Genomic DNA, 20,931 nt, shown 5'->3' with positions numbered 1-20,931 from the left:
CAGTAAACTCATAGGGCCACGGAATCCTTTGGGCTGAAATCCGGCTGCCAGCACAAGGTCCCGGACCATCTGCCATCACTCCTTGTGATTCAGGACATGGTACAGCCTAGAGCAGAGGTGGGTTGCGACCTCTTTAAAGGGTCAAGTGACCTTTTTTTTCTTTTAAAAGATTTATTTTATTTATATGAGTGCACTGTCGCTGTCTTCAGACACACCAGAAGAGGGCATCAGATTCCATTACAGATGGTCGTGAGCCACCATGTGGTTGCTGGGATTTGAACTCAGGACCTCTGGAAGAGCAGTCAGTGCTCTTAACTGCTGAGCCATCTCTCCAGCACCTCAAGTGACCTTTTTATAGAGATTCCCCCAAACCATCAGAAAACAAAGATATTTACATTATGATTCATATCAGAAGCAAAATTATAGTTATGAAGTAGTAGTGAATAATTTCATGGTAGGTGGGGGGAGGGTCACCACAACATGAGGAAATGCATTAAAGGGTTGCAGCATTAGAAAGGTTGAGAACCACGGGCCTAGAGGATGGAAGGAGACCTCCAGGATCTCTGAAACCAGAGGTAAGTAGCCCAAGCTATATCTGAGAAGAAATTGGCTGCCAGCAACACGGGCAGGAGAGACCAGCTTCTGATCTGAATCCTTCTCACAGCCCACCGCCAGCTCAACAGGGCTGTGCACACTCCCCAACTCGTGCACTCACACAACGCAGGGTTTCTGGAGTATCTCAGTACTAGCCCCTTCCCCAGAATCTGTGAAGCCCTCACTTCAGTAAAGAACAACCCAGCAACTTGGCATGTTGCTGCCCTGGGCCATCACATCTGTCCTAACGCTGCCTTGCTTTGGCAACTTTGGGCTCCTTGCCCAAATAGGAAAGCCGATCTTGTCTGACACTGGAAAAAGCTAATAAGCCCTGAGCACTGCAGGGGAGAAGCTAGAGTGGGCTTAGGCCCCTGTCCAGCAACAGAGAAAGCCAAAAGGTTGGGGATCGATGACAGGAAGACTTCCCTTCTCAACCAGCACACCTAGACAACAGAGGGAGGAGGAGATGGCTGTCAGCAAAGTCTTTTGGACTTTGAGAAAGGAACTGAAGCCTGGGAAGGCGGGGACAAACTTGCCTCAAGGCCACCCGGCAAGGGAGGGTAGGTACTACCTGAGCTGAGGCAGGAAGAGGAGGAGGCCACAGAGGAAGCGTGGGTCACCCTCGCTCTTGCTGAGCGGGCGGGGCGGGGTCCTGCGCGCAGGTGAGCGGCGGGCAGGGCGGGGCGCAGCCGCGTTTCGGCGCCGCTGAGGCCCTTCGCGGACACAGGCCACAGTGGTGCCCTAGGGAGACCGAGGCGCCCCCCCTTCCCCAGTCATGGCCCGCTCGGCCTGCGGGTTTCCAGTCGCACTGCTGGGGACCCTGCTGCTGGGCACAGTGCGCCTGCTGCGCGGGACAGGTAAGGGCAACCTGTGGCCAGGGAGGTACCTGGAGGTGGCGCGTGTTCTGTTGCGCGATCCTGACCTGGTAGCACAGTCTGTGGACGGTGGAACGAGGTCCCCGGGACGACTCGCCCTGTGCTCAGGCCGCGGCACGTGGGAGTGTTCTGGACCTGAGTGAGCTCCGCTGGCCCAGGAAACAAATAAGCGCGCGGAACAAGCCTTATGGGGACGTTCTCAAGGTAGCGCATTGTGCTATGGGGACTGGCTGAGATTCTTAGGGACACTCGATTGGGGCGTGGGGAAAGCGTTCCTCTTCGGGCCTCCTCTGCACCTGGGCCAGAGAAGTGAGTGCAAGAAGAGGGTGGTTTGACTTCCCACTGGGGTACCTCTTTGCCTGCCCTCTTATCCTAAGGCCTAGGATCCTTAGTAACTAGAAAGAACAGCTTCAAGTGGATAATCTCTGAACGAGTGGACAACAGCGGGCATCTAGCTGCAGAGACCCCACAGGTGCTCCACCTCTTCCCTGGTGGAAGATTGGAGTGTAGTTCCGTGGAGTCTGTGAATTTCGAGTAGTTTAGGTTGGGAGCAGAGGTTACCCTGACCCCAGAGGAAAAAACCTGAACTGCGGGCCCTAGAAGTAGAATGCCGCAAATAAGACTAGCTTTCTTCGAGTATGTGCTTGATGTGAGGTTCTTTCTCAGACTCGCACAGGTTTTTATGTTTACAAACAGCACTGTCCAAATCGTAATGGGGGTCTGTAATATCAATGTCTAAGGGGTGTTTGTGCTGGACTGGTAGATAAATTAGCATAAATTAAAGAGTAAATTTAAAATGTTGCGACAGGACAACTTCCTGGTTTCTTTTTCCAACATTAGTTGACATAGCTACATAGTAAACAGGAAAACTTAAGACCTCCCGTAAAACTGCACACACAGACACAGTGTGTGGTACGTGTTTGGTTGTTGCTAGAGTTTGGTTTCTGTTTTTCTGAGGTAGGATCTCCCGGTCTGGCCTTGAACGTACTAATATCCATGCTCCCACCCCATACTCCTGGAATTCATTACCGATGTGGGCCACCACGTTCTTGGGAGTGAGTTTTCAATCCATTTAAGGGGCCGAGTGTGTAGTCCCGTTTATAGAATGTCTGCCTAGCATGCACAAAGCCCTGGGTTCAATTCCAAGCACTTTATAAATCAGCATAGTGGTTCATACTTGTGATCTTAGCTTCTGGAGTGGAGGCAGGAGAGTCAGGAATTCAAGGTCATTTTCAGCCTCATTGTGAGTTCTTTACAGGCCCAAATATATTAAATTTTGTCTTAAAAACATCTTAAGAGTAAAAAAAAAAAATAAGAGAAAAATATATGTGCTCGTGAGAGAGAGCATGGGGAGGGTGTGCCAGCACTCTTGGGGGCAGGTGACACTCTAGGGATTGTTTTGAGGTGTTTCTGACTCTCTGTGGTAATAGTCGGAAACGTGTCCAGTGGGAATATGGTGTAAGTCCAGTAATCGCTGACGTCAAGACTTTCGGTCTGCTCTGAATGGGCTGCTGTCTGTCTACACCACAGGAGAAATAGAGTTTTTGTTCTTAGACCAGTAGAAGGGACCTTAGTCTGGAAACGTGGATTCTTGAAGTGGTTACATGAACTTTCATAGTCACAGAACAAAAGAACATCAAGGCATTTACTATATACATTGGAGGGGACATCACTTAGGTGGGTTACAGCCAAGGTTGAAGTTCCTGGGCATCTGATAACATTCTAGGCTTTTGGATTTGTAGAAGCTAATGGTCTCCTAAGTTAATATAAGACAGTAAGAAAGATGGTGGGTCAGATGCAGAGATGGGTGATAAATGGTTATTAAGAGAACTAAAAGATTTTCCAGATATTTTTAACTCTCAACATGCAACTTTCCAACTCTGCACAATTAGAAAGTCAAAACAGCGCCCGTCAGTCTGCAGGACTTTCAGCACAGATGTGAGTTTTCAAAGAGCTTCACCTCATATGTCACATCTTATTCCCCCAGACACAGGAGGTTGTCATTTAGTTTCCAGGAGCTCCCCTCGGGTCCATCTTCCAGGAAGCTCTGAGCTAGCTGAGCTGTGTAAATAACAGGAAATTACCCAACTCCCTTTCTCCATCTGTGACCTAGGGAGCAGGGCCCCACGAGGGGCTCAGAGGGTGGGAATGGACATGGTGTCACTGTAGAGCTTGTGATTGGAAAAGCAGACTTGGATCCCAATGATTAGAATAATAACTTTTTGAAACACCGTGCTGATTGCTTTCCAGAGCCACCGGGTTCCAGAGTCCACGTCCCAAAACTGTAACTGACACAAATTCAAATGAGGACCCTGGCTGTTGTCTGGAATGTGTTACTAGTAGGAGGTGGAATCCCACAGCCCTCTGCCACACCCCACAAATTTCCCTAGGGTGAGTCAGAGGAGACAGGGCTTCGTGTCATCCATGGGCTCTCCTCAGAGCTCACCTTTGCTCACAGATAATGTTTGTTTCACTTTGGTTACAAATATTCACACTTTTCTAGGATAACTATGATACTTAAAACTTTTCTAGAGCAGGGGAGTGTGGCTCAGTTGGCAGAGCTGGGGAGCACAGCATGAATGAGGCACAGTGCTGCACAGCTGCACCCCAACACTGGGACGGTGGAGGCAGGAGGATCAGAAGTCCAAGGTTATCCTGCATAACAAACTCTAGGTTACACTGGGTTACATACACACACACACACACACACACACACACACACACACACACGCACGCACAGCCACATGCACACACAGCCACATGCACACACTCACACTCACATACACACACACACAGGAGGCACACACACACAACCACATGCACACTCACAGGCACATGCACACACACATTCACGTACAGAGGCACACACAGGCACGCACACACACACACATGCACACACATTCACTTACAGAACAAACCTCAACTCATTTTTGCCCTGCAGTGCTAATGGGGATGAGAAGGAAGAATGAGGTCATTTTGAGGCAGTGGAGAAGTGGCCAGACCCCTGGTGTGGGGACTTGTGGCTGAGGCCCTGGGCTTTGTTAATTACAAAAAGTTCACACCCTTTAATTGTAACTCCAAACTGTTAAGATTATCCCCACAATCAAATTGTTTCAAGTCACTCACCACAACCTTGTAATTAACCCATCCTTCCGAATGCACTCTAGACAACCTGACAAGGAGAACCCGGTCTCACCTCATCCCTTCACAACCTTTCTTTGTATTTGGGTCAGTAGTCTTGTTTTTGTTTTTAATAAACTTTATCAGTATTACTCTGAGGATGTCTTACAACATCCGAGCCAGAGCCATTGTTTGTAGTTTCTAGAATTGCTGGCCAAGGCATTACAATGCATTTTCTGTGAAAGCCACTTTGCTACTTTATGTCTGTATCTCTACTTAATGACAGCTGAAAGCCCGTCATGGTAAAAAAAAAAAAAAAAAAAAAAAAAAAAAAAAAAAAAAAAAAAAAAAAAGTTGATGCCCTAAGCCTCATTACTTCATGGTTAGGGGCAGTTCTAAATCTGTTGTTAGGCCATGCAGAACCCCAACAGGTTCTGAACATGTAGTGAAACAGAAAGATACATATGTGTAATTTACAACTCATGTGAAGGGTGGCTGGAGACTGCCAAGTCATACATGCAGCTCTTCACAGATGGCTCTCTACTGGCTCCTGACCTTCTTGGTTCCATGGTACATGAAACACAAGCAGACTCTGGAACATCTTTTTCTAAAGTGTTGTTTAGAGCTATAAACATATGTTTCTAAAATAGACGTTGGTCTATTTTGATGGGGAAATAGAAGTCATAATGTTTGAACAAATTAAAAATTAGGGTTTTTTTTTCTCCTGAGAAAATATAAACTGGGGAGGCATGAATTGTTGGGATTCTGTAAACCCCACCCTACAGTTACCTGGCAACAGCCAGGTATGCTTCACCCCCGTTACCTGATACTTTAAAGGGGCTGCTTGCCCCCTCCTCTCCCCATTTCCTTCCCCCCTCTCTCTCCACATGCTCATGATTGACCTCTGCTTCTCTACTCCTCTTCTCTCTCTCTGCCTCTACTACCCACTTAACTTCTTTTCCCATGCCCTGAATAAACTCTATTCTGTATGATACCGTTATGTGGCTGGCCCCTTAGGGGGAAGAGATTCCCAACATGGGTTCCCCAGAGGCAAACCCCTTGCCCCCATGCCTCGAAGCACCTTCATAGGCCATACCTCACCCCCCCCCCCCAATCTCCTTATCTTTTTCCTAACATTGGTGCTGAAACCCAGGACATTTCTTTTCTATAAAAATAACATGAATGGGTCTTTGTGTCCTGATGCCTCTGTTCCCACAGAGGCAGGCAGTGCAGAGGTGAAGTAACTTGTCTGAGATACCTCAGTTGGGCTACAGGGACACTGAAATGGTGCCTATGACTGTTGGTCAGCTTTGAAACCTTGTCTGCATCTCGGAAACTGCTTATGATTTAAAACAAACAACAATAACAATGAAAAAAAAAACACACAGGACTTAGTACGATGTTTTCATTTGTTCTAGGAATGTGCTCTTCTCTCTCTCTCTCTCTCTCTCTCTCTCTCTCTCTCTCTCTCTCTCTCTCTCTCTCTGTAGCCGTTGTTGTCCTAGAACTTACTATTTAGATCTCAAACACAGAGACCTACCCATCTCTGCCTCCCGGGTGCTGAGATTAAAGGTTGTGCCATTATCTCCCAGGTGTTGAATTACAGGTGTGCTCTGCGAGGTGACTGATTTGTGAATTAGTCTTGACTTAACCCTTCTCAGCAGAACTCCTTTTCTATATCCTAGAGACTCTCCTAAAGCATGTTAGAAAAGCAGGAACATTTCCAACTGTTTTCTATTATTCCATTGCTTTAAGACCTATGGTGATCCATGTTGCTGTTGGTACTTTAGAAACACCAGGTTGAAGGGCTAACCTGAAACAAGTCACCCTGGTGGAAATCTGCAACTCTCCTGTCTCTCCCAGTTCACAGCCTCTGACCACCTGCCAATGGGTATACTTGTGTGTGTTGGGTTATTGGTAGTGAGATCTCACTATAGCTGCCTGGCTTGGATCCTGTGTAGCCCAGGCTGGCCTCAAGCTTGTAATGATCTTTCTAATTTTTTCTCCTGAGTAGTAGGATTACAGATGTGAACCACTATATCTGGTTGTGGTGGTAGGGTATTTTTTTTGTTGTTGTTCATATTCAAGAATTTTAAAACTGTTTTAGAAATGGGATTGGTTCAACAATAAGCCATGTATCCAGTAACCAGCCCCTGAGATCACAGTGAAGATGAAGTTGTTACTGTCACTCATGTTTGATCTAACTTGGTAAAGTTTAGTTACATACCATTGATTAAATATGTAGTGTTGGTAACCTATAAGATAGATACAATGGTAAACAATGGGGCAGGAACTTGTGTGTGTTTTTATACATATAGCTCTGTACCTTCTAGGTTTGTTTTGAAACATTCAGTGACATTCTTGCTACAGTGAAACAAAGTCACATATATCAGAATGTATCCCACCAAATGATGTATGTCCACAGGGCAAGATAGGGATGGAAGGCTCAGCCTCATTATAGCCGGGAAGACATGGCAGCAGGTGGGGAGGGATGGTGGCAGGAGCCAGAAAGCTGACTGAGTACATTTTCATTTGCTCATAGGAAGCAGAGAGAGAGGGAGAGAGGGAACAGGGTTTGGATCCAGGCTATAAATCTTCACAGCCCATCTCCATGTGATATACTTCCTCAAATACATGTGCCTGTGAGGGACATTCCTCATTCATAACGTTCTTTCACCCCAGTTGTCTGGCTATTTGCTGTCTAATTCGCTTTTCCTGGTACACTAACACCCATAGCCTGTGTTTCTTCTCTTGTTACACTAACACCCATGGTCTATGTCCCTTCTCCTGGCACTAACACCCATGCCTGTGTTTCCTCTCTTGTTACACTAACACCCATGGTCTATGTCCCTTCTCCTGGCACTAACGCCCATGCCTGTGTCCCTGTGAGATTCTTCTCACTCCCCTAACAGGTGTCTAAAAAGACTGTTTGAACTCACTCTTCTCTCCTTCAGATCTGTTGCTCCTTCTGTGTACTGTGTGTCTTTCACGAACACACTTTGTGTGTTTCTCTTTTTTTCTGAGCCGTTTCAGGATATTACTGTGTACCGAGAAGCTGTGCTCAGGCCTGGGGCTCTAGTGACTTACAATTTCCAACCATGTACATTTAGCTTTGAGCTAAGTCTGATGGTTCTGGCAAAGCACACCCTGAACTGCTGAAACTCACAACAGCAAATGTGCACCTGACTCACACATTTCTCTTTGTGAATGGGGGGAGGGGAGTACGTAAGTTTCTACAGGTACAGTTTGCATTTGTGCACGTGTGTGGAGGCCAGGAGTCGACCTCAGGTGTCATTCCTTAGGCGTATTCTACCTTGTTTTTTTAGACAGGGTTTTTTACTGACCTGGAACGCACAAAGTAGGCAAAGGTGGCTGTCCAGCAAGTCCTGGAAATCTACACCCAGCCCTGCCTCCCCAGTGCTAGGGTTACAAGCATGTGCCATCATGCCTGGCTTTTTTCTTTTTCTTTCTTTTCTAGGGAATCAAACTGAGGTTCTTATACATACAAGGCAAACATTTCCCAAGATATAGATGTTTATTTCTTGTTCACAAAAAATACAAAACAGAGGCTGTCCTCTAGGCAGGGATAAGGAAACCCAGGGCCCTATACTTTCTGACCCTCCCATCTTCAGCATATGGCTCTGTGTTTGTTCATCTGCTTCAAGCACCAGGAAGCATCTAACCAAGGCCCAGCTCTCTCCATTATAAATCCTGGGACTGAGAGCCTCTGGTTCTTGGCTCCATGTGCTTGGGTTGGGGGTTGAGAACAGGGTAGGATAGTTCTAGGCATGAGCTGCCATTCATCTAAATAGACCCTTGAACTGTTTACTTCTGGAGGCACAAAAATCAGCCTATTGCACATGTAGCTCCAGAATAGCTTATACACACTTGGCCCCAAGCCACCATGATATGCGTGGGCCAGGAGATGGAGCCCCACACTGGAAGGACTTTGGCCATATGGAACAGGCAAGCCCTGGACTCCTGGGCAAACTGGCCTAACAGCCAGAATGGGGAGCTGCTCTTTAGTAGTCTGACAGCTTTTTCTCATGCTGGAAGTCTACCCTGTTGGAGACTCCAAGATGACAGTCATAGAGATGATCTTGGGGAGGGTTCTGGCTGAAGCAATAGGCCATCGGCTCTCCATGGTCCAGCTGACAACCCTAACTTATCACCAAAGAGGATACTTATGTCCAGCTTTCCTCAGTCACTATGCTGTTTGCTTCTGGGTCTGCTCACTGCTATACTTCCCATATCCTTAGACAACGTCCCACATGGAAGCCATCTTGCTCAGCAGTTGGAGTTGGAGATATGAACAAATGTCTCTGCACCCAGATAGCACATCAGCAATAGACTAGAAATTTGATTCCACTGAAGTCTAGCTTAGTAGACGAGTGAGTTTATTTAGGTTGCTCACCGGAACCTGAGTGACTCAGGCAGGTGCATCATTGGGAAGCCCACTCCAGCACAGGAAATGGCTCGTGGAAACTGCATCTCTGGAGCTCCCCGTACGAGTTGCAGGAAAACGGAAAAGTTTCTCCCAGCAATGATTACTGCGCCTTGGGATGGGAACTGATGGAGTTGTACCTTTCCGAGTTTCTGGAGTCTGGTAAGATTCCTGGGTCTTCACTCCAGGACGGAAGGTCTCATCTACACAGCAAGTAAGCAACGCTGTGTTCAAATCATGACACCACTGCTTATTATCCAGGTCAGCTGGGCAGATTACCTAACCTAAGACTGACCTGAGGGACAACATAGAAATAGCCGGACCTGGAAGCTGGCCAAAGTCCCACTGGGAGGGTGTGTGTAAGTCATTCCCCTGCTAACCTAGAGCAGGTCCCTCTTAGCTTAGAACTGTGACAGCTCAGGTTATCTTAACCGGTTCACCATTGGAGAGCCAACGCTGTAACACATGCTTCACGCCACTGGGGTTTCGTTTTAGGCATGTATGAGGACTCTCAGGAAATTCCTAGAAGTGAACTTGCTGAATTGGAGGCCCTAAGATGTTTCTCATGACACACAGAGCACATTCTTAAACACTATTTAAGCAAGTGTCTACTCACACACGAATTTCCTGTTAGCCAGCTGACTGACCAGGCAGGTTCTGAATAGTTCAGTCAGCACACTCAGTTGGGATACCCCTTCCCCCACAAACCTCCCAGGACTGCAGTTTTCCTATGACCGAGTACTGCAGACCCAGGATGGGCTAAGCAAGCTGCATGTGAAACCAGAGCTGGCTGTCCCTTGGAGCCCTGGCCTTTAATCCCTCCCTGGTGAGAGAGGAAGTTGTTAGTCCAGAATGAGCCTGGAATGCTTACAGGTTATCAGACACTTCAGCCTTTGGGTTAAATTTCAGGAGCAAGCTCTTATCTTGTCAGAACAAGAAGACATGATTTATGTAGTAAACAGTACTTGGGCCAGCTACAGGGGCTGGCAGTGTTGCTCAGTGGCCGAGCCTCTTGTCTCACGCACATGAAGACTTGGGTTCCAGCCTTTGGTTTTGTGGAACAACTGAGGAGGGGAGTTGTTTAGACAGGGTAAGGTCTTGTGTAGCTGAGGTTGGTCTCAGAATCACTATGTAGCCTCTGCCTCCCAAACGCTAAGATCACAGACATGTGCTGCCATACTTGCTTTATGCAGCGTAAACTTTGAACTCTTGGCTCTGTGCTTCATCCCCACCTCCTCCTTTAGCCAGGTCTTGAATTAATATCTTCTAGACTGAGGCCTGTGCCCTGTTCCAGCAATGAGCCGGGAAGCTGGGGGACGTATATCCCAGTGGGACCTCTAAGTAAGCATCTTGGTCTTGACTACTGCCTGGAGATTAGAAACAGCCCCTGAGTCCCTTATTAGCAGGCAAGTAGCTAGATTCTGTTTTGCTGTATCTGGCACAGTACCAGGTAGCCTTTGAAAGCATGAGGTGACACTGTATAAACTACTGTGGAGTGATGCCCAGGCAGGAAACGCAGGTCCCGAACAGCAGCTACGACATGCAACCTCTGGCAACGGAAAATCAATGGAGGTGATGCAGATGTACAAACAGCTGGACGGAAACTGGCTCAGGAAGACCACGGCTGACTAATGGCCTCTGGGAAAAGAAGCAGATGTAAGAATAAGAGAGAGCTGTTTGGCTGGTCAAGCCTTCCATTTAAATTTATGCCTTATGTTTTATTCATCTAAATGTAAAAGGTGCTTTAAAAAAAATACTGAGGCATAAGGCAAAAAATTCACCCATCTCAATGGCTTCATTGTCCATATGCTATCGAGTATGAGTTACATTGAAAAGTCATCAGAAAGTTCTTCTTGACCCCTTTACAATCAATTCCTGTCTGGCAACCACTGATTTGTCTTCAATACCAGAGTTTTGCCTTTAATATAACACACACACACACACACACACACACACACACACACACACACTTACTATAGCCAAGTCTGGCCTTGAACTCGTCTCCACCTTCCATGTGCTGGGATTACAGGTGTGAGCCACCACACCCAGCTAAAATGTTCTTAAATTTAAAAAAAAAATCAATGCTAGCAGTTAGTAGCGTTGCTACATTAAAATGAATTTTCTGTTGCATAGCCTTATCTTTAGGAAAGTCTGAGGTTCCTTCCTGCAAGAAGGGCAGGTGTAGAAGCAAAGGGGAGGCAAGTAGATCTCTGTGAGTTCAAAGCTAGCTTGGTCTACCCACTGAGTTCCAGGTCAGCCAGGGCTACATGGAGAGACTTCGTCTCAAAAATTAATTAAATTAAATCAAGTTAAAATGTAGGTGTGGAGCCCAGTATGGTGTTGTAAGTGTCCAGTGTGGTGAGTAGGACAACAGATACCTGTTTAAGAGTAACAGTAATCAGGCAGAGAGACATGGCTCAGCAGTTAAGGGCATGCAGCACTCAGTCAGAATTCAGTTCCCAGCCCCCACTTCAGGCAGCTTACAGCTTACCAAAACCATCTCCAGAGGACACGATACTGTCTCCTGAACTGGAGCACCTGCACTCATATACACATGCCTGTTCACACACACGCACACACACATTCACACACACATATCACATGCACACATGCACATAACGTTTTAAAAAACAAAATAAAATTTTTTTTAAAAAGGCAGACAAGGCATTCTTATGCCTGAGGCCTACAGGAAACTATTAATAAAACCCCGAGACTAACCACTGGACAGCTCTGTTATTAATCACCAGGAGTCCTAAAGTGTTCTGCTGTTTAAAAGGCTATCTTCTGCCAGGTCTGGTGGCCCCTGTCCCCTGTGTCAAACAGCTGATGAAGTAACTGTTAGAGCCACCTTCTGACTCCTTATGGTTTCCATCGACTTCTGCGACCCATACTTCGAGGTGTGACAGAGTGACTCTCTAACATGTCATGGACTGTGACATGACATGAAGTGGTCCTGTAACAGTCACCACCATCTGTTTACAGAGGTCAGAAGCGGAGCTGTTTGTTGTTTAGCCTCCAGTCTGCCATGTTTCTGGTCAGTTTCCCCCTCTGATCTCTCTTCTTCACCTGGTGTGGGTTGAGTCCATGTGGAGTTTTGAGGAGACTTGAGAGGTTTGTCCTGCTGTCTCCAAACTTCCCCTGGGAATAATGTGGGAGTGACCAAGGCAGGGTGACTAGTATCACTCGTCAGGTCCAGTTGGATCCTACCCAGACAACAAACAAGGGGTTTCATGGCCCAGATACCCAGCATAGATGGGGGTCTCTAATCTGGGAAGAAACATTTCCTACCAGACCATGCCAGAGGCCTGACTGAATGTTTATCACCCCATCTTAAATACAAGGGGGGGGAGGGGGAGAGGGAGAGGGAGAGGGAGAGAGAGAGGGAGAGAGAGAGAGAGAGAGAGAGAGAGAGAGAGGGAGGGAGGGAGGGAGGGAGGGAGGGAGGGAGGGAGGGAGAGAGAGAGAGAGAGAGAGAGAGAGGGAGGGAGGGAGGGAGGGAGAGAGGGGAGAGAGATGAGAGAGAATGGATATGAGTATCTATGGGTGTTGGCTGGGGAATTCTCCTACTCTCAGGAATATTCCAGTCTACCTTACCATTCTCATCAGAAAGTTCCCGGCCAGGCGTGAAATCCCCAGGGCAGAATTAGATCTGTGAGGACTCGTTCAGTGTGCCCTGGGCTCCAGTATCATACCTCTGGTGTTAGCCTGGCCTTGCCTCTTCTTAGTCATAGGAACCTGGGTGACTTCCTTCGCTTGTCTGAAGCTTGGTGCTCATCTGTAGGCTGGAGATTGGTAGGAGAGCCACTCCCCCGTCCTGTTAGAACGGGTCACGTTGCTGTTAGCCCCGGCCTCTTGGCAGCAGACAAGTTCTATTTACTTCCTAAGGATGGCAGCCATACCCCTTCTCTGGGTAGTGTGGTCCCTGAGTAGGGAAGGTAGGCAAGTCTGTCCAACTGACACAGGCAGAGAAGTGAGGTCATGTGTCTGGGTCACGAGTCGACGGGTAGGGGACGCCTTTAAAGACGATGAACAGAGCCGGGAGGCTGACGTAATGTGAGGCGTCATGCGCACTCGTGTGGACACAGAGTGACAGTATGCTAGGGGTTTGTCCTGAAGGCGCCATCTGAGCCTCAACCAGGCCCTGCCCCATGGTCAGAAAGGATTCTGACTCTGAACTGTACTGCATACCATTCTCTAATACCCATCGCTGGCACTGGCAGTGTGAAGTTCCCTTGTTAATACTATCTACAGAAAACATGGTGAACGTTGATCGAGTCCCCAAACCCTCCTAAGTAAGTGCTGTATGGAGACTTAAGACAGGCCTCAAAACAATTCCCTTCTTACTCTTAAGCAGTTTGCCCAAGCAAACAGAGCCAGCATCAGAGCAACCCAATGCTAAATGTACTCTGTTCACCCCAAAACACAGCTGTGGAGACTTTCTGGTCCCAACCAGCGAAGCCCACACACCTCCAGACAATGATGGCTAACCCCTAGAAGTACTTGGAATTTGCTTGGTGGCCTCAGGTTACTGACTTTAATGGGGTCTAATAAATAAGCCTATACTGTTTCATTCTTTGGGGCTGTGTGTGTGTGTGTGTGTGTGTGTGTGTGTGTGTGTGTGTGTGTAGGGGGTATAGGTGGAGAAGTTCCTGATATCATGTGAGTGTTCCTCTGTGGTGGATTATATTGGTGGCACTTCCCTGAACCCTGTTAATATAGCACTCCACTCTCTGAGCAAGCTATCTGTTAATGAAGTGTGTTTTTGCAAACCTAGTTCTAGAAGCAAATTATTCACTTACCTCATATTCAACCAAGAAACGTGGACTGAGGCGTGGAAGAAGGAAACACTCTCTGGTGAGCCCACCGAGTGAAGTGGATGGTCTACAATGTGGTGTCTTTTAAGAGGGCAACACTCAGCATCACTCTCCTGACTCCCACACAAGATGCAACTGATCAGCCATGCTGATTCATACTTAACACCCCATGTCTTTCTCCTTTGACATTCTGGGTGTTCCTCCAGGGCGCCATGCCTGAGGGTACCTAAGCTTAGCCTTCTCCCTGGCTGGACCCTGCCTTCTTGAATGGAGAACGTGAATGTGAGCTGAGCCCCAGAGGAAACCCCATCAAGATGAAGGAAACTAGTTCTGACACATCTAAAAGTGTTTAAATTGTGTAAGTGTGTGTGTGTGTGTGTGTGTGTGTGTGTGTGTGTGTGTGTGTGAGTGTTAGAAACTGTTCAACAAATACAGGAGGTCATGGCTGCATCGGAAATTCCCACCCGAGAGGTACAGGCAGGTGGGATGAGTGAGGATTCCCTAATAAGGAGAAGTAGAGCAATGGAAGCTAAAGAGCTGTGACTCAGGAGCTGAGCTGGGGCTTCGGAAGCTTTCCCCCCGGGGCCACACCTGGGCCTCCATCACTGTTCCCAGGAAGGTTGGCTTGGCTTCCTCTCAGCCCAGAGGACTTCAAAATCACACCAGTATTGGGGTTGTTTTCTGCATTTCTCTGGACTGTGGTCCCAAACCTTTTGAACTTTCCACCAATGAAGTAAAAACAGTTCCTGCAGAGATAAAAGAAATGCAGACGAAGAAATCGTCTCTTTCTTCTCCTCACTTTAGCACCTTCATCAAGGGTTCCAGTGTGCCGGGCCAACAGAGGAGTGGGCGGGAAATGCTGAGGTTTTACTTCCGAGTGTTGGTTTTTCCAACTTGCAAATGATAAATGGTTGAGTGGGTATGAGGAGAAACTGTGTGAACAAAACGTTCTCAGACACCAATCTGTGATTGAATGGGTTTCTGATTGTATGCAAGTACTCCCATGATACTTTCCTCTGATGAAGTAATGGCAGACCATGATCCTTCACTGTGGTTAAGTAATGGCCTCCGGAGCATTGGAGTGAGATAGGAGCCCCCCAGGTAGAATCCCAACCTCCTCGTTGTCTCCAGCATTCCTGTTGTCTTACAGATCATTCAGAATGAAGGCAGCAGAAACACATGGTAACTGTGTGAGTCCTTGATTGTGCCTGTGAATCAAACTCCCTCCCTGCAAAAGTGGCTGAGAATTGGCCATGCTGAACAAAAGCTCAGTATTTCCTTTGGAAGCTGAGTAGGACTGCTAGGGTTGAATGGTCTGTGTCAGAAAAAAAACAATGTATTTATTGGTAATCTTCCCCACTGCTATGTCTCAAACACTGGAGGAAAACAATTCAAGGGAAGAAATATTTATTTGACTCACAATCCCAGAGTCCATGGTTGCTTGACTTGTGTGTTTGGACAAAACATCACAGCAGCAGGAGGGGGGCTGAGGGGCTTCTTCATCTCATGATGGATAGGAAAGAACCAGAGACGAGATACTCCCACTTCCTCCAGGAATATTCCACTCCCTGAGGTTTCCAAAACCCTCCAAAATAATATCCATCAGGGGGCCAAGCCACAGGGGTCCTTGGGAATGTTTCATACTCAAATCGTAACCAAGACAGTGTCTGAGCAGTAGAACTTGCCAGAGTGGAACTCAGTTGGGTGGTGGTCTGTTGGAATCAGGTCATAATGAATTCATGTGAAAATCTGGGCTGTTTACACCCGAACAAGACTGAATGCCCACAACAGTGGTAGCTTTGTGAACAGCTGTGCTTTGTGAAGGAAGGGCTGCTGTGCTCACTAGTTAAATGGGAGTTATTGGCTCTTCACATTAAAAACTAATTAAATAATTAATAAAATAAATAAATAAATAAATAAATGTGACTTCTAAAGTGCTAAAAAAACAAACTTCTGGGACAGTGCAGAGGTTCACACACACAAGGTGTGCAGACACAAACAGGTAAAACACCCATCTTCTGGTACAGATGAACAGATCTTAATGTCAAGTTCCCCAAGGTTGGGGGTGTTGTTATTTTTTAAATTGACAAATTAGACTGTTGACTCTCTTGGGACAGGGACTCTGTATATTCCTGTTAATTAATTAATTTAAAAAATTCTTGGGCTGGAGAGATGGCTCGGTGGTTAAGAGCACTGACTGTTCTTCCAGAGGCCCTGAGTTCAAATCCCGGCAACCACATGGTGGCTCACAACCATCTGTAATGAGATCTAATGCTCTCTTCTGGTCTGTCTGAAGACAGGTACAGTGTACTTATATATAATAAATAAATGCATCTTTTTTAAAAAAACTTTTTAAAAAATTCTTTAAGACAAGTTCTCACTTTATAACCTTGATTGATCTGAACTTGCTGTGCAGACCAGGCTGGCCTTGAATTCACAGAGATCATCTTGCTTCTGCCTCCCAGTACTAGGATTATAGACACATGCCACCATGACTGGCTTGAATTTCTAAAACACAATTTGCCAATATTACTTTGAGTCCTGGCTTGCTTGCAAATAGGAGCTACCTGAAAAGGAAATTTTGGTGAGCTCAGTTTTGATTTTCTCTGAATCTAAAGAGATCTGAAATGTTTATATAAACCTTAAGAGAAGATAGCCCTATAAAACATTAAAGTCTATTTTAGATGTATTTATGACTTTTTATGAATACTTTTTATCTTAGTCAGGGTTTTACTGCTGTGAACAGACACCATGATCGAGGCAACTCTTCTAAGGACAACATTTAATCAGAGCTGGCTTACAGGGTCAGAGGTTCAGTCCATTATCATCAAGGTGGGAACATGGCAGCATCCAGGCAGGTATGGTGCAGGAGGAACTGAGAGTTCTACATGTTCATCTGAAGGCTGCTAGCAGAATACTGACTTCCAGGCAGCTAAGATGAGGGTCTTACAGCTCAGGCCCACAGTGACACACCCACTCCAACAGGGCCACAGCTCCTAACAATGCCACTCCCTGGGCCGAGCATATACAAACCATCACATTTTTTAAAAATGTATTAAGATGTAGCATAAAATGCCGTTCACATCTGGAGTACAAAGTGATAGGTATTAGTATCCGTACAATTCAGCCCATCACCACCAGAGTCAGGACCTGCATCGGTTTTTGCATCCTTCAGGGCCTCCTGGTAGCCTGCTTCTCCACTCCAGCTCCACAACTGTCAGTCTGGCTGCCTTGTAGTTAACAATTAAAATGATACTAATTAGAGGTAATAGTAATTTTCAATTATGGTTTGGCTAAAAGGTGAAAAAAAAAACCAGAAGTATTAATGAAGAAAATTGGTACTTTCACAACCTGCTTGCCCTTGATGTTGAATTAGCTTGACTTGGCTGCCCAGGGTTGGAGGTCATTGTGAAGGGTGGGGCAAGCCTAGAGAGAGGATTTTACAGTCACTGTGGATGACATTTTTACAATCATAAAAACAGTGCAAGGGTTGTACATACAGCTCAGATACAAAACTGACCACCACAATTCTTAGCATGGGTTTCGGCTCCATGTCTTAAAAAGTTCCTTGGACTTTAAGTTTGTCTTGGAAGGTTCAAATGTCACACTATTTCAAGACAATGCACTTGAGCAAATTCATTTCTGTCTTAGATTCTGTGTCTCTGTCTGTGTGTGTGTTTGTGTGTGCGTGCACGAGGGCGCACCCCTGGCTACCCCTAAGAAGATTTATCAGCCAGCACCAAAGTAAGAGGGATGGTCATATGTTTGAGAGCAATTAAATGCAGATAAAGATGAGGCCATAGGGAATATATCTTTATATAGAATTTGTTTATATAGAACTTCTGTGTCCTATGGGCACCTGGCATCATCCGGGTCATGAGGCTACTGCTGAGCAAGATGGTGAGTTCTGCTGTCCTATGGGAGCTTGCCTGCTGGTTGTTGCAAGAGGAGGCAACCTGGGCAGATGGCAAGGTGCCCTTGGACTAGAGACTGGAATCAGAGGAACAGAGAGCCCAGGACAGCTGGGTGGAGCAGGAAAATCACTGTAGAAGGTTGACCAGAGAAAGCTGCTGTATTTGAGTGGGACTCTAATGGTTACTTTTCTCATAGCTGTGACCAAATACCTGGCAGGATGTATCTTGAGGAAGAGTTTTTCTGAGATTACAGTTGAAGAGATATGTAGCCCACGGCAGCAGGCATGACTGCTCCAGTATAAAGTAGATGGTTACATTGATCCTCCTGCCTCAGCCTCCTAAGGAGTTGAGATGATAATCCTGTAGCCCTAACCCGTACAACTATGCTTTACCTCTAATTTTAGCAAATGTCTGCCTGTCCCCTGTGGCACAAATGTATGCTTGTGAAGCATCTGTGGCAAGAGGCAGCAGCAGCTCTTCACAGATAAATGTCTGTGGACACACAGCATCTGTGTGGTGTCGTCATATCTGACCCCAACCCTCACCCCCTGTCACAAAGAAAAGAGAGAGGACAATGCCTCTGCTTGCCACTAATGCTGCACATAAAGAGGATCTGAAGACACACTGCCCAAGAGATCAGCAGTGTGGTAAGAGTAGCCTTTTCCCCCCTTATTCAAGTTAACAGCCAAAACAAGAGGCGGTATCCCTACCTTCATACTGTCCCCCTTCCCAGGCCAGGGGACCACAGCATGTTTCCTGCTCTCATCTCTTGCTCATATCAGCTCGTATCATTCTTGTCTTTCCTTCAGAAGCATCGGAGATTGTTCTGCCCTACGGAAGTGGCATTACCGTGCACATCAAGCTGGTGCTGCCAGCCCTTCCTGTGAAACCCTGCCACATCGTCATGTCTAGACAGCATCTGATCGAATTGACTGTCAGACCTGGAGAAAGAAAGTCTTTTACCTTTAGCTGCAGCAATCCGGAGAAGCACTTTGTCTTGAAGATTGAGAAGAATATTGGTGAGTTACCCCCATGGGCTGCTGTGTGAGGCCCAGTTCCTGCTGCTCTGTGACAGGCTGTACCAGGCTCTGGTGCTAGAGAGAAGTCCATTCTAAATTCACAGCTCCCTAAGTCCCAGCCCCTCCCCGCACTTGGATTTTTTAAACAGGTTCTTTCTGCATACATTTAGCTGCCCTGGAGTTCACTAAGTAGACTAGGCCGGCCTGGAATCAAAGAGATTCACCTGCCTTTGCCTCCCAAGTGCTGGGATTAAAAGTGTGCACTGGGACACTCCCCTATAATCTTTTGTGGTTAGCCATTTGGCCACAAAAGTCTCTTCACAGAACCCAGAGACATCCATAAACTACAGGTCCATAGGTCTATGAGTCTCTGGTTCACATGCTCAAAGAGATCTAAAAAACAGGGGATTTTTTTTTTCTGCTCTAACACAGTCCCTGAAGCTGGGTAACTTACAAAGACAAGATATGTATTCTCCCAGTCCTACAGGCTAGGAGCTCAGGGAAAAGGCACAAGAGGTGACATCCCTTCAACTTGAATCTTTCTGTAAAGGCACCAGTGCCATCCTCCTTGTGACTTAATTACCTGCAGATGCACCATCTCTTAGTGATGTCATGCTGGGAATTAGGTTTTCACCTTTGGGTCTTAGAAAGGACACAGATGTTCAGACCACAGCAGAATTGAAGTTAGAGAATTAGAAAAAGGTCAAGGAGAACCCTCCTCCTTTTCATCTCTGCCCTTTTTGTTGTTGTCATTTTCAAAGCATGTGTTACTTTGTAACCAAATAAGCCAATAAAATGACTTTAATTTTGAAAGAAGTCACCAAGGAGCCATCTTGGTCCTTCAGCACTAGGATGCCTGCATCCCCTGATGGGTAGTGAAAAATGAATGCTTCCACCTTGTCAAGGTGGTGAGAAAGTATCAGTGCTAACAATAATAGAAACAGACCTGGGACTGGAGTACCTGCCCCCTGTTGCCTTTCCCAACAGACATCTGGAAGCTTTGAATGGAGTTTGACATCTTAGTTCTCATTCTGCAGTGGTTCCAGGCAAGCGTATGAAAGTAGAGGTCTGCTGGGCAAAATGAGCTATGAATCACTTCTGAATGACATGTCCCTCTCTGGAAAGGAAGTGTCTGACATACTTGAGTTTTTTGCAAGGGGCAGAATTCAGGAGACTTATAAGTGAACCACTTCCACCTCTGTGTTCATCCTAAAAACTAAAGCTTTTAGTGACAAAGGACAGTTGACTTCCCCTGCAACTCTTCCAGTTTCGAATGTACTAACAAAGCTGAGGCTAGAGACTAGGTTCTTGACTGAATTCTTGGTATGGGATCAAACCAGAAACAGTTGATTAGTGCAAGCTCTGGGTAGGTCTAAGGCACCGGATCTCAGGAGCTCTGCCTTGGACTAAGATCCCACAGTGGACTGTGGAAAATGAGTAGATGACCAGTAAGCTGGCTCAGTGGGTAAAGGCACTTACTGACAAGCCCAATGATCTGAGTTTGATTCCTGGAACCCACATGGTGAAAGATAGAATTAATTCCTATAAGTTATCCTCTGGCTTCCACATGCCCAGCAACAATCACAAACAAACAAACACACACACACACACACACAAGTGGAAAACTAAGAGCTGCCCCATACACACAATGATGTTTCTATGAGGTCCTAAAATAGCCACCATCTTTATTGACACACAAGTCTAATTTTATCCACATTAATCACCACTTTATCTGATCCTATTTTATTGGTTTGGCTGTGCGGAGCCCTGACATGAATGCAAGCTGACCACAGACAGCCCGACTTCAGTGCTGAGTCAGCTGCATCTGGAAGTGGCCAAGTGAACTCTAGGGTTGCTTTGCAATAATGAGAGGTTTGATTCAGATGATCTCAGAGGTCTTACACTGATCTTGATTTCTCCTAATTCTATTTGGAGTTGAGTGTGTGTGTGTGTGTGTGTGTGTGTGTGTGTGTGTGTGTACAGGCACATCCATGCTCAAGCATGTGAAGAGATCGATGTTCAGTGTCTGTCTTCCTCTACTGTTATCCACTGTGATTTTTAAGACTGGGTTTCTCATTGAATCTGGAACTCACTAGTTATCTAGGCTGGCTGGCCATCTTGTCAGCTCTGTGATTGCAGGCATGCATTGCC

The 20,931-nt window shown here is 46.4% G+C and overlaps 1 protein-coding gene across 1 annotated transcript in view; it reads left to right on the top strand.

Moving 5' to 3' along the window:
• Positions 1 to 1,369: 1,369 nt before the first annotated feature.
• CDCP1 (CUB domain containing protein 1) overlaps positions 1,370 to 20,931 on the top strand; it is a gene marked incomplete at both ends in the record, with an annotated part of 34,011 nt that continues 14,449 nt past the window's right edge. Inside the window, 2 exons of the mRNA XM_080934753.1 lie at positions 1,370 to 1,451; positions 18,571 to 18,780. Of these exons, the coding sequence (XP_080790879.1) occupies positions 1,370 to 1,451; positions 18,571 to 18,780 (292 nt within the window). The remainder of the gene's footprint in view (positions 1,452 to 18,570; positions 18,781 to 20,931) is intronic.

The sequence above is a fragment of the Micromys minutus genome, assembly GCF_963924665.1.
Source record: "Micromys minutus genome assembly, chromosome: 21".
Classification (NCBI taxonomy): domain Eukaryota; kingdom Metazoa; phylum Chordata; class Mammalia; order Rodentia; family Muridae; genus Micromys; species Micromys minutus.
This window is presented reverse-complemented; position numbering and strand designations above follow the sequence as displayed.